This window comes from Paralichthys olivaceus, chromosome 4 (genome assembly GCF_024713975.1).
Source record: "Paralichthys olivaceus isolate ysfri-2021 chromosome 4, ASM2471397v2, whole genome shotgun sequence".
NCBI classification, from domain to species: domain Eukaryota; kingdom Metazoa; phylum Chordata; class Actinopteri; order Pleuronectiformes; family Paralichthyidae; genus Paralichthys; species Paralichthys olivaceus.
In genome coordinates this window covers 25,794,187-25,807,513 of record NC_091096.1, presented here as the reverse complement: position 1 = coordinate 25,807,513, position 13,327 = coordinate 25,794,187, and the positions used below count along the sequence as shown (strand labels likewise).

The 13,327-nt window shown below is 40.4% G+C and overlaps 1 protein-coding gene across 1 annotated transcript; it reads left to right on the top strand.

Annotated features, from left to right (window-relative positions):
• The first annotated feature begins 2,505 nt into the window (after positions 1-2,505).
• On the top strand, positions 2,506-13,060 carry LOC109639070 (ectonucleoside triphosphate diphosphohydrolase 2-like). The gene is made up of 9 exons (XM_020102343.2): positions 2,506-2,809; positions 5,033-5,150; positions 6,805-6,955; positions 7,047-7,206; positions 8,112-8,339; positions 8,842-9,114; positions 12,070-12,189; positions 12,398-12,532; positions 12,674-13,060. Exons 1-9 carry the CDS (start codon positions 2,693-2,695, stop codon positions 12,878-12,880), a joined length of 1,509 nt encoding a protein of 502 aa, XP_019957902.2. The 5' UTR covers positions 2,506-2,692; the 3' UTR covers positions 12,881-13,060.
• Positions 13,061-13,327: the final 267 nt, after the last annotated feature.

Genomic DNA, 13,327 nt, shown 5'->3' with positions numbered 1-13,327 from the left:
CACACATCAGACACTTCTGACAAGGGGAGACCTAACATTACCTCTGGAGCCCCTGTATGCACTCCAACCTGCATATGACTCACTTGAAGAGCATGGCCGAGGCCTCACTGCCTGATTTTGAATTGCTGATTCTTGTGAAGGACAAGAATCATCTTGTCAGGTTCATGCCACCAGTAACTGTTGGGTCACTGGGTGAATGTCACTGAGAGTCAGGACATGAGAGGCTACGAAATATGAAAGCCAATGAATTTTCCGATGGGGTGTCAGTCAGTCATACTGCTGCTTACATCTCCACTTCCCTTGAAATGATTTATTTTTTCTTCTCTTTGTTGACTTTTATTGACATTACCTACCAACACATTTGACGACTCTGCCAAACATCCCAAACCTTGAGGTCAAAATTTCTATAGATGTATTGAGATCAAATAATCAATGTGACAGCACAGAGTTAAGTAGCTTCCTGCATGTTTTATCCTGTTGCCTGTTTGTATTACTGCCTGTCGGATTATTTGCCCTTCAGTCATTAAGCTGCACTTGGTCATTTCAGTAAACCCACTGCTGCTCTGCCTTGCATTATATGATTCTGCAAATGTTAATTATACAACAACAGCAACTGATTAATGATAACCGTGACATATTCAATATATTTTGCATATTGTATTTGGCATACTAAGTACATCATCCTATAATGACTAGATTACAAAACATCAACATATCCTTAATGCCTCATACTTTATATTATAGTATAGTAACTTTTAAGTAATATGATCCTTTATAAAACAATGCTCACCTATAAGAAATGATATTGATATTTTTGTTTGTAGAAAGGAGAAATTTAAACTACTTGTTATGAGTTTAAGGTCATTTGCTTTCGGTGAACATCTCAATCATTTTCCCTGGGGCATATTTCTAAGTACAGTCATGGATCGGTAAGATATTCAGTGGTATAAAAATAGGTCTGCTCCATTAATAGCACAATAATCTGATATAGGTTTTTTGCGAATGTAAAGATGGAGAACGCACTTAAGAAATACAATTATATGAAATCTGAAACAACAATATAGCTGAAATATTATTTACAGATATGTACAACAGTGGCTACATAAGATTTTCAGATTGTGATTCAATTGGGTCCCGACTCTCTCCCGAGTTTGCTTTTCACGCAGCAGGACAATCTCCTCTCAGATGCATTCACAACACCTCCCGAGCGTTCATGTGAGAGGTGGTGCAGCAGGCAGAGGAAGGGTGTAGTGTATTAATTCTTCTGTGGGGATCATTGCTTTTGTTTGTAGCACAGCAACACCAGTGTCGGCCCTTATCACCTTTTTGTTTCTGTTTTATTTATTATATTGGCATCTGCCGCATGTAAGAAATGCCATCAACGCCATTTGCTGGCAGTGAATGGAGGATCTCCTACTGTGAGATACTAAACTCATTCAGACATTCTCTAGAGTTTTTACAAGGAGGCTGGCAAGAGAAGCTCCAGGGGAGGTCTGGAGGCTCTCACTCAGACATCTTACATAAACCCCACTCAGAGAATGTGGAGATAATCCGTATTTCAGTGCTTGTCGGACCACATCTTTAGTAATAACCTACATTTCCAAGAGTTACCAAGATGGTTTGGCAACACTGTAAATGGTCTTAATGCCCACCAACATAGTGCCCCCATGCCAGCACACTGTCCATTTCAGATAACAAGTCGTGAAATTGGACCGTTGATCCCTTTGTTGTGCTTCGATTAAAACTTCCTAGTCAAGTTTTGTAACTTGTTTTGTCCACTAAATACTAAATGGATTGCAGAGTGAGTTCAAGTATTTATAACATTTGAAAAATTGCATGCTGTGTCTGTATTTGTTCATTCTCATGTTTCCATCAAATATTAGATAACACAACATGGGCTGGCACTGTGCTTTTTTTCTGTCCTCTCCAACACACTGTGTGGTAAAGTGCCTTTGAAACAAAGATCAGCCTGAGTCTCAGTGATGCTCCATTTGGGCTGTCACCAAACTTTTCAATGCCAAGATAGTTCCTTATTTTTTTTTTTAACAATCAGTCCAATACAAATATTGATTCCTGACAGTATGCTTTGTCAAGGTATAGAATGAACAGAAATTCTTTCACCTTCTCTGCAGAAATAAGACAGAAAGAGGCAGAAATGAATGACAGCACATGCACATTAAATCTGCTTTAGGTTAAGGATCTTAGGACGAATGCTCCATGTCAAAAGAAGTGCAATAAACAAGAACTGTTCATAAATAGAAGAAATAAAAGCTGCAGGTGTGCTATTGCTGACTAAAACTGCCTCCTTTAATTTGTAACAACCAGTCCAGTGTGTGTGTGTGTGTGTGTGTGTGTGTGTGTGTGTGTGTGTGGATTAGCTCCAAACATAATTAAAGCAAAAAAAATGGGAGATTTCAGTCTGGAACAGATGCAATGTCAAACCCCTGATTCTTCATGTTCCAGGAGAAGCCTCGTTCACAGAGCGCTCTTGGGAATCCTGTGAATGTGTCGGTAGTGTGCGTGTTAAGCGTGAGGTGAGAGGAAGCGTCGAAGCGCTTTCGTTTCAAACGCTGAGACCAAACCCACAGCCGCCTGCTACTTAACGCGCGCCCTTTAGTTCCGAGGATGTGCAGCGCGCTTTGATTCCCCCGGAGCTTCCAGAGACCGTCCGAGCGCAGAGCCAGAACCCAGCATGACTCTGCCGTACTCCCGAGCCATCCCTGCGGCTGGGCTGCTCTTACTGGCTGTGGTCGGGATCCTGCTGCTGGAGCTCCCGGCCAAACAGGTGGAGACGCCTCCTGAACACATGGTAATTAAGAAAAAAGATCCGAAGAGTCGACGCACAATTTTATTGTTAATCATTATTATTATTATTGCAAATATTATAGAAGAAGTAGAGGCACGCCTCTTGTCTCTAAAACAACACATTGATAGATACACTGTCTTTAAGATGAAATGCCAGAAATATGTATTATTGTTATTATCATTATTGTTGTTATTAGTTGAATAGGATTTGCCTCTAAGTTTGTCTACTGTATTTAATGTTGTATTAGAGTGGATTGGGGGTCAGGGGCCAAAACAATTAGATGCTGTTGCACATTTTGCTGAAGGACAGTCTCACTTTGATGAGAGAGCAGCAACGGCTCTGTACTTGATTCATTTGCTGTGAGCAACACTGAATAGCACACACACAAACAGTTATAAAGTATAGTACAGATTAAAATGTCCAGTGCGAGAGTATCTCAATATTTGCCGAGTGCTCAGGAGAGACGTCCCCTGTTCACATGGTCCAAGCTTTCAGCCTCATGATGATCTGGATTGCTCAGTTATAAGCCTGATCTGGGTGTCAGCTCGGTGCTGCACATGAAACACACTGCTCTTACTGGGTTTGTGTTGGTTTGTGTGTTCATTATATTCATCATCTCTTTTGTTGTTCAACTCACGCACACTTTGAAAATCTTTCTAAAGAGGCACACAAATACATCTTATTCTTCAGCATACTGCCTTTTCCCTTTCCCTACGGAATAATGCTTGAATAGGTCCTGAACAGAACAACTTTGAAGTTGTTAATGGAAAAGAACCCACAAAGCGAAACTGAATCAACATTGCACAAGCAGTACACAATACCAACCTTGTCAATTGAGACAGTCTCATGATGGAACATTGATTTTCTGTTAGACCAACTATGGAAACTGTTAATGTATATATGCGGCAGAAACTGACATGACATGACGATTCTCAGAAGCTGCCCCATATGCTGCAGCCACATCCTGTTACAGTTTTTTACAACCGCTATGAACCGTTGTTGAATGCTTTTAACGCTTTTACAAAACTCTTCACACAGTTACCACAACTTCAGCCTGTGTGGGCTCTACAATTAACACACTTCTTCTTCTTTTGACACAAAATACACACATTTTACACGTTTAGAATGAGTTTTAACTCCTTTTACACACAAGCTCAAACAAGACCGAAACAGCAGATGTTAACTGGTGAATTTTCAATTGCTTTCACACGGTTTGTCAAAACACACAACCTCATGTTCAAAACTGAAGGATTGAAGACTACATTGATCACAGCTGATCCCCGTCTCACCCAGCTCAGGTGCTGAGCTTTTTTCAATCGCATCACCAATCACATCACCTATATTTATAGGCGTATCTTGATTCGCTTATTAGATTAGCTTTTTTATCTTCCTCTTTTACAGTGATTTCTTCTGCTCATTTTTCTTTTTGTGTATTTGACAATACAGTAATGAATGACTGCTAAATTTTGTGCAGATTTTTTTTCCCTCTTTACTCTACTGTAAGTCATTTTCATTTGCAATACAGTGAAGTGTTCACTGCAAATCCTGTCATTTACTGTCTTCTTCTTTCATAAACATTCTGCAAAGCTGCTCTGACATGGGTCGTTCACTTTTTGTCCTGGGTGTTGTACAAAAACAGGAACAAAATTCGTGCCCAACAAATGAAAAATGAAGAACATCATCACAAACATTAATTTACATGTATGATCAATACAATAATCTGTTGATTGTAAAAGAAAAAGGAAAAAAGGAGATTTGACACATGCAAAGTGATTCAGTTTGACTAAATGTTTCTGTTGGAAGACAACGTGTGTCAGTGCTTTGGTAGATTTGGTGAATTGTGTTAGTGTATTATTGTATTTTGGAAGTGTGTGTCTGTGTTTAGTTACACTGTGTGATTTTGAGCATGAAATTAACTGTTTGGGGAATTGTGTGTTTCAAGTGTGATGTGCGTTAACAGTTTTGAAAAAGTGTTTAAGGTTCTGACAAACGGTTCATAGCGGTTATAAAAAACTATAATACCACAGGACAAACACTACACTGAAAATAACACTTTGCTTTGTATATGTGCAGTAGGATAAACTGTGTTCTCAGAGAGCACATAACACAGATATTCCATTTTATTATCTTTGTTCATCTTCTGATCAGCATTATTAATAGCTACAATTAGCTTCTAGAGGCACGTTTCATCTTCTGTTTGTGATGTGTGATGCTGTGTTTTTTTAGTACGGAATCATTCTGGATGCAGGCTCTTCCCACACCTCCATGTTCATCTACAAATGGCCAGCTGGCAAGGAAAATGGCACCGGAATCGTTACCGAGCACAGCCAGTGTCATGTAGAAGGTGAGCGCCTCACGCTAGACGAGATGAGGTTGGCATGTCAAACACTGCATGGCCACTTTAAATCAAATCTGAGCAGTAAACCTTACATATTTCAAACATATGTTCATGAAATGGTAGTCAGTTGAAGCCAAAGTGATGGACAGTGGCAAAAAAGTGTGTGACCTCTTTGCAAAGGCTGCACATCTGCTACTTTTTCATTTGAAAATGACGTTTTTAAAGGAAAAACCATTTCTGTCTGAACTCAGTATCAATTTACCAACACGCCTGAAAACACATATCAATCAATCAAATGTTATTTGTATAGCCCATGTTCACGAATCACAATATGACTCATAGATCTTAACAAGTTGCAACATCCTCTGTCCTTAACCCTCAACAAGAATGAGGAAAAACTACCAAAAAAAAAACTTTAAAAAAAATGTAGAAACCTCAGAGAGAGCCACATGTGAGGGAGAAGTGCAATAGATACTGCGTCAGCAAAATCAATCAATATTTACAACATTGATGAAAAAGAAATGGTTTTTCGACATAATGGAGAAGTGTGTCTATGTTTAAAGTATGTGTACGTAAGAAAATGTCTGATAGAGTTAAAGGGAGCAGCAATGATAAATGAATTGAGGAGTTTTTGTTAGTAATGGTAGAGTATGTGAGTATATTACATGATAACTCACTGGGCAGGCACATGTCGATGTGAAAACAGAGAGGCATATGTGTCCCACTGGACACAGGAGGTGTGACAGATTGCCCGAATAATAGACAGTCTCCTCTGCATGTAATCATGTTGTATCATGTTAAAATGCAGAATTTAACTGCACAACAGCTGTTAGCAAAGACAACAGGATCAGCAACACTTATTGTGGATTATCCATGTTGCCGGGCCAGCAGCATTTCCATTCTCCTCCATTTTAAAAACTCTGAACAAGGTAAATGAGCACTTTTATTTAAAAACTGAAACCTTCTTAGGCAGCAACATCCTTAAACTATTAGTCTCAGGAGGAAAACTGCACCTCTGTTCCTCCAGAGCTGCTTCAGCTCAGACGTGTTCTCAGGATCTCTGAGTTGAACAACTCATTCCACAGCTTCTCTGAAGGGTTGAGCTCTGGACTCAACCGACAGGTGGATTGTCTTTGTTTGAAGTCATTCTGTAGTAGATCTACATTGGGTCATTGTCCTGCTGCATCACCAGCTTCTGCTGAGCTTCACCTGGTGAACAGAGTCCCTGACATTATTCTGACTCCAACCAACTTTTGTGCTTTTATTTATACTTGTAACTTAGATGAAGATCTGACCAGGTCATTCTGAAAGGGACTACTTCCTTTTCTTGCATCTGTGTATTATAACCGCAGACTTGCAGGGTGGAAAGGGCACTCTTTCTTTCACTTCCATGATGTTTTCCTGTTATATTGTATCCAGTAACTTTATCAGAGTGTTAAATGCCATGTCTTGTGCAAAAGCTTTGTTCCTAAATGGTCCACTTCCTCACCAGACCCTTCAGGGTAAGTTATTTAGTGTCAGTTCCTCTTCTTGCTTTAGTTTGTTCCCAGAATTTCCTTCCAAACACCCACCGTGGCCTTTATTCCAGTGGGTTGGTCTTATTCCAGGGAAGACCAGTTTGAGTTCTTTCTAAGTAGAACGGCTTTCTCTGTCTGTCAAGGTGGAGGGATATCCAGCTATGCAGGAGTCCGTGGTGGTGCCGCAAAAAGTTTGAAGATTTGTTTGGATAAAGCTGTGAAGGATATCCCAAAATCCAGACACAGCCAAACGCCACTGTATCTGGGAGCTACTGCTGGAATGAGGCTCTTGAAGTCAGTACACACCTCAATAATTATCCATTAATTCATTGAAATCACCCAATATTGTTTCATTACCCCATTTTACTTGCACGATCTTGAACAGAATAGACAATGCCACGGAGACAGAGCGGATTCTGAAGGAAGTGGAAAACAAACTGCGGTCTTACCCCTTCAATTTCAAAGAGGCAAACATCCTGAGCGGACAGCACGAGGGGGCATATGGCTGGGTCACAGTCAATTACTTACAAGAAAATTTTGCAAAGGTGAGCTATTCAGACTTTTACCGTCTCCCCTGTTTAACACAGGAAGTCACAGGGAAAGCTTCTTTTTTTTTTTTTTATTACTACGTTTTCATTTGAAAATGCATCAACCTGCTAAAAGGTGGTTTTAAACAAAAACGTAGTATATATATATATATAAATATATATATATATATATATATATATGATGCTGAGGGGCCACCTGGATACAGTAAAGGCTATAAAAATAGTTTTTCAACACAAGCCTAGTTGTAAATAGTAATGATAATTACACCACTATTGATTTTATTTTATTATTTATTTATTTTTATTCATTTTTAGGGGGAAAAAAGAATCCTAGAGGAAACACTGTGTGCATTAAAATAATTTGTGGCGTTTAATCCTGTCTGAAGGCATAGGCCTATAGCTGTTCCTACTTCCTACTATTCCAGTACCCCACTCTTTCAGTTTTTCAAACACATACTATGTGTATCATTTAACCTCAATTGAATCTTAACCAGGAGCTGTGCGTGTTTTAAAACAACCATTAAAAAGCTTGATAATACTAAAGGCACTAAGTGGATATTTCACTGCGAGATCTGATATTTTGGCTGGAAACAGAAATGTCTGTGAACATTTTCCGAACACATCCTTTTGTGAGAAATGTATTTGCTGCTCCACTTTAGTTGTAGGCTCAAGTATCTGTATTTGTTCACACTGAAACTAAGGCATGGACCAGCTGACAGCGACTGACACTGCCTTAGAGCAACATTGGATGTATGGCTAACAACAGTCCTCAGTTAAGGACTTTTTAAAAAGTGTTGCGTGTTGTTTGTTGGAAGTTTTCTTCTTGTCACAGAGGAAGTATTTCTCTGGCCCTGCATGAATTTAAACGGTCATGTCTTGACATGTTCTCTGTTGCCATTCAGTATGGTTTTGTCGGGCGTTGGCTGAATCCAGGCAGAGAGAGAACGGGAGCTCTGGATTTAGGCGGAGCCTCCACTCAGATAACCTTCGAGACCTCGGAAAATTTGGAGAACGGTACCAATATGATGGAGCTGAAGCTTTATGGAGAGACCTACAGACTCTATACCCAGAGCTTCCTGTGCTATGGCCAAGACCAGTTCCTGAGGAGGCTGTTGGCCAATCTTATCATGGTATTGTTAATATATATATTTATTTATACTGAAAATAATGTTATAATTGATCTGTAATTTATATATGCTGTGAGTTTAGACATCCTCTTGTTTTGAAACTTTTTAGGAACACATCTCTTAAGGTTGAACAGGAGGAATGATTAGAAAACAATGTCACTGTCCTCCATGTCTTCAGTCGACATTACACTGACTGACTTGATTTGCTTGAAACTGGAGATTTGTTTAGTGAACATTAGAGTGGTATCAATCTTCTGGCCTAACTCAAAAAAGCGCAATACCCAAAATACAATTAAAACAGCTGAAAAACTGCCAGTCCAAAAGGTAACCTTGTTTATAGTAACTCAAATAGTTGGCGACGAAGCTAGCAGCAAAACATATGTATTTTTATTCAAACATATAAAGTGTATGGTTGCAGACAGTGAGTAGAAATACCATAAGCTGATGGTACATGCTGGTTCTTCAACGTCAAAGAGATGTTTTATAAACTTTCTGCCTTTTTCAGACTCAAGGTGTGAAGTCCCAAATATCCCACCCCTGCTATCCACGACAGTTCAAAATGTCTATCAAGCTGGGGAGGGATGTCTTTGATTCTCCGTGCACTAAGAGCTACAAACCCACCCACTTTGACCCTGAGATGTCTGTAACAGTAGAGGGCACAGGGGATTACCAGAACTGCCAAGCCACTATGCAGAAGATGTTCTCCTTTGACAACTGCTCTTACTCCAAGTGCTCATTTGATGGAGTTTTCCAGCCGAGCGTGAGAGGAAACTTCATGGTGAGGGGAGAGCCTTTCACACACACACACACACACACACACACACACACACACACACACACACACACACACACACACACACACACACACTCACCACTCTGTTAGGGTACTTTGCTAACTAAACAATAACAAATAGCTCATGCTTCACTGTTTGTGACCACCGGAAGCAGGTTGGCATTAAATGAAAAGCCAGGTACACACACTCACACCCATGCACGCGCGCGCACACACCCACGTTTGCTAAGTCTTCACATAACAATGTCCATCCATTTATCTGTATATGTCAATAGTCACATGACACCTTCAAAAATGTCCCGTTTCCGTCAGATACAATACTCACTGCAACTACATAACATAAGGTGACAATGTGACAGAGTGAATGGTTTATGCCTTACAGACTACACTGCCTTACATCTTCGCCAAGGTGTAGTCAGAAGAGATGTGTCTTTAGTCTGCAGCGGAAGATGTGTAGACTTTCTGCTGTCCTGGTATCTATGGGGAGCTGGTTCCAACATTTAGGAGCCAGGACAGCAAACAGTCTTGATTTTGAGTGGCTAGCTCACAGTGAGGGAGCAGCAAGCTGATTGGTCAATACAGAGCAGAGTGGACGGGCTGGGGTGTAAGATTTAACCATGTCCTGGATGTAGACTGGGCCCAATCTGTTCACAGCATGGTACACAAGTAGTGTCTTGAAGCGGATGTGGGCAGCCACTGGTAACCAGTGAAGGGAGCGGAGCAGTGGAGTAGTGTGAGTGAACTTAGGTTGGTTGAAGACCAGTCGATTTGCTGCATTCTGGATGAGCTGCAGTGGCCGGATTGCACAGGTAAACCAGCCAGGAGGGAGTTGCAGTAGTCTAGGCATGAGATGACCAAAGTCTGGACCAGAACCTGTGTCGCCTTCTGAGTGAGAAGAAGATTTATTCTCCTGATGTCGTGCAGCATGTATCTAAAGCAGGTTGTTGCAGTAATGTGGGCAGTTAGGGAGAGTTGACTGTCGAGTGTCACACCCAGGTTCCTAGCAGTCTGGGTGGAGACTACCATAGAGTTGTCAAAGGTAATAGTCGTGGGTGGGAGGGATTTTCCCTGGAAGGAAAAGTAGTTTGTCTTGTCAAGGTTCATTTTCAGGGGGTGTGCAGACACCCAGTGAGAGATGTCAGTCAGACAGGCAGAGATTTGTGCTGCTACCTGTGTTTCAGATTGAGGAGAAAAAGGATTAGTTGGGTATCATCTGCGTAGCTGTGGTAAGAAAAGCCATGTGAGTGAATGACAGAGCCGAGAGAGTGTGTACAGAGAGAAGAGGAGAGGACCCAGGACAGAACCGGGCTGGCCCAATCACTTCTCATGGCTACATGTATTGTAATCATCGAAATTAGACGTGCATTTTGTACTTTGAAAGATGTATGATTAATAATGCCAAAACTCCCAATGTACGATAATTTCCTAATTTAGTGACATATTAGGAGTTATATTATCTCTTACATAATCAGTGTAATAAAATATGGATACGTCTGCATTAATGCATCTGCTCACATGGTGTCTTTCCAGTCGATCATGCTTGGCACATCAGTGGCGAACGTAGGAGATACAGCAATTCGCAGTTGGAGCCTAAACATTCTCACTAAAGTAAAAGCATCATCATTTAGGTCATTATTTTTTTCCCAGGTGGTTTTTATTCTTTTCAAGGTTGGCTTTGTGTTTTATCAAAGGATTGTTGTGTATGTATGTACACAATTTATTTATTCTTATTTTGATATGACTAGAATACAATAATTTTCCCCCAAATACGATCATTTTAAGCATCTGGTATGAAAAGTCAACATTTCCTGCCAACGCTGTGTTTCTGTCTTAATGACCATGATTATTATTGATTATTATGTATGTGATGCTTCAAATACAAAGATCCAACAATTCATTCACTTTAGTTGAACTAAAATAACTGCATACTTGAAATCTGTATAAGGTCAGTAAATAGTATCTTATATACTATGGAAGTGCTCCATGCAGTAATTTTTTAAATAAACAACCATATTGCTAAAATTGAATGTTAGTAGATCTTTGCCAGGAAATTCCTCAACCAAGGAATCATGTCTCTGTCTTGTCAAGCCAGGTTGTTGTGTCAGAAGTGGAGGAGATAAGACAAGGAGCAACGTGTTGATACATGCTTATATACTTAGATGTTATTAAACTAGTGCAGTGCCTGTTCTATACATTCAAAACAGACAGACATACAGATTGATAGACGGACAGACAGACAGAGATATCTAGAGTCAGTAGAGAAATAAAATGCTCTGAACAATTTTTTTTCCTACCCTTTCCAATTTAGATGAAACAAACTAGTGAAAACATCCTGAGGATTATTCTACATTAAATGTCTGCCAATTGTTTCCTTTCACCTAAATCTTACACACTGGACCTTTAATATGAGGTGATTCCGTGAATTTTGTTGCTCCCTCAGTCCTTTTGTCTGTGTTTTTCCTATACAGTTAAATATGACCAGTCTAATTATCAAAGTTGTCTGCTGGTGATTGTGATCCACGGTTTGACCAGGTTACCAACTAATGCTGTAGTTTATCAGAAGATGCAGAAAAAGACATGTTCAGACTGAAGGAACCCTGCAACTCCCCAACTGACATCTGCAGACAGCTGGCCTTCTGTTTAAGTTAATTCAAATTGCAACTTATCGCCTGTCAAACTTTTTGTTTATCCCAGTGAGTCCAGCCCTGCCCAACACTCCTACCTCCTCTTCTCCATTCGCAACATTGGCACACTCCTACATTTGAAGACTTTGCTGCCAGACCACAAAACTAATTCTACCTCCAAGCCGTGGATCTTTGGCCCTTAGGCTGTCAAACCCTTTCTCTAACCTTTTAAATTATTTTGAAGACATCTAGCTCTCATTCCTTCAGAGTACAGTGTGTCAGTCTGGATTAACTCGGTGTTCTTTTTTCTCCACAGGCATTTTCTGCCTTCTTCTTCACTGTCAGAAACCTCCTCAGGCTCAGCAACCTCACCATCATGTCTCCCAGTAAAATGGAGGCAGCAGTCCAATCTGTGTGCAACATGACCATCTCTGAGGTACTCTCGAGCACGCCACGCTCTGGGTCTAGCCACTGACCAATTAGGATTCTCAAATATGCTCAAGTTTAAAACCATCATATAAGCCAGTATATCCACGGTTTGACCTAAAAAACATTCCACATTATTTGCCATTTGATATTAGCAAAATTTCCACAGTGATTGTAAACAAAGAAACATTTTCAACCCGCTGTATTTCCTCTCACAGATCACTAAGAAGATACAGCAGCCTGAGAAATTCTCGAAGAATATTTGCGTCCTCTCCGTTTTCATCAAGGTCCTCTTAACGCAGGGCTACAGATTTGATGAGCTCTCCCTTCCTTCCATCTCTTTTCAGCAGAAGGTGAGGAGTGAACGAAAAACCTTCTGTTCATCATTTTCTGGGATTTCTGTCTGTGTTCAAATTACTGGAGCTGATCGACAACAGCGTCTGCAGCACTGAGAGCCGCTTGGTGTCGATGACACTCCTCTTGTGCTATTTCAGGTTGAAGGAGCATCTGTCGGCTGGTCTCTGGGATGCATGCTGAATCTGACCAACATGGTACCAGTAGAGAGCTTCAGCGTGATGTGGGCTCTGCCCTCAGGGCCCAGGGGTGGCATCCTCTTCCTCTTCATCGCCCTCCTCCTCTTTGCAGTGGTATACCTACTGATTAGCCTCTTTAAAACAAGAAACAAAGACGGCACAGTGTAGGAGCAAGGCAGATACACCTCTCAGTCCAAGTTTTCTCTTCATGCACATGTCCAAAGATTTTGGTCTCATTTATTGGACAAATTGTTAAAAAGTTTTTGTATTTTTTGATTACAATTTATTGTGTGTGCACATGTTGGTGAAACTAGCACTGTAAAGTGATCATAAATATGTCTTACATAATCACTTTGTGTGGTGTGTGTCTGTGTGTGAAACATAACAAAAAAACGTTTTTGTAAATGTTCCAGATTGATTATGTAATACTAGCATACACCCACATACAAAGACCACATTTCTCTTTCAGTCTCAGCCAACATGTGCTTCAGAAGATATTCAAGACAACATTAAAAGACACATTTCTTATGAAACAAATCCTGAAATGAAGATTTATATTCCAATCAGTCCTCAGCTGTAGTAAGAGGTGTTTTTCTCTTGCCAACCGGGCTAGTT

Excerpts from the sequence above, each read along its gene's own strand:
- LOC109639070 (XM_020102343.2), top strand. The coding sequence starts at position 2,693 with ATGACTCTGCCGTACTCCCGAGCCATCCCTGCGGCTGGGCTGCTCTTA. Across the intron at positions 6,956-7,046 it reads GCTGGAATGAGGCTCTTGAA|AATAGACAATGCCACGGAGA; the intron begins GTCAGTACACAC and ends GATCTTGAACAG. Across the intron at positions 9,115-12,069 it reads GCGTGAGAGGAAACTTCATG|GCATTTTCTGCCTTCTTCTT; the intron begins GTGAGGGGAGAG and ends TTTTCTCCACAG.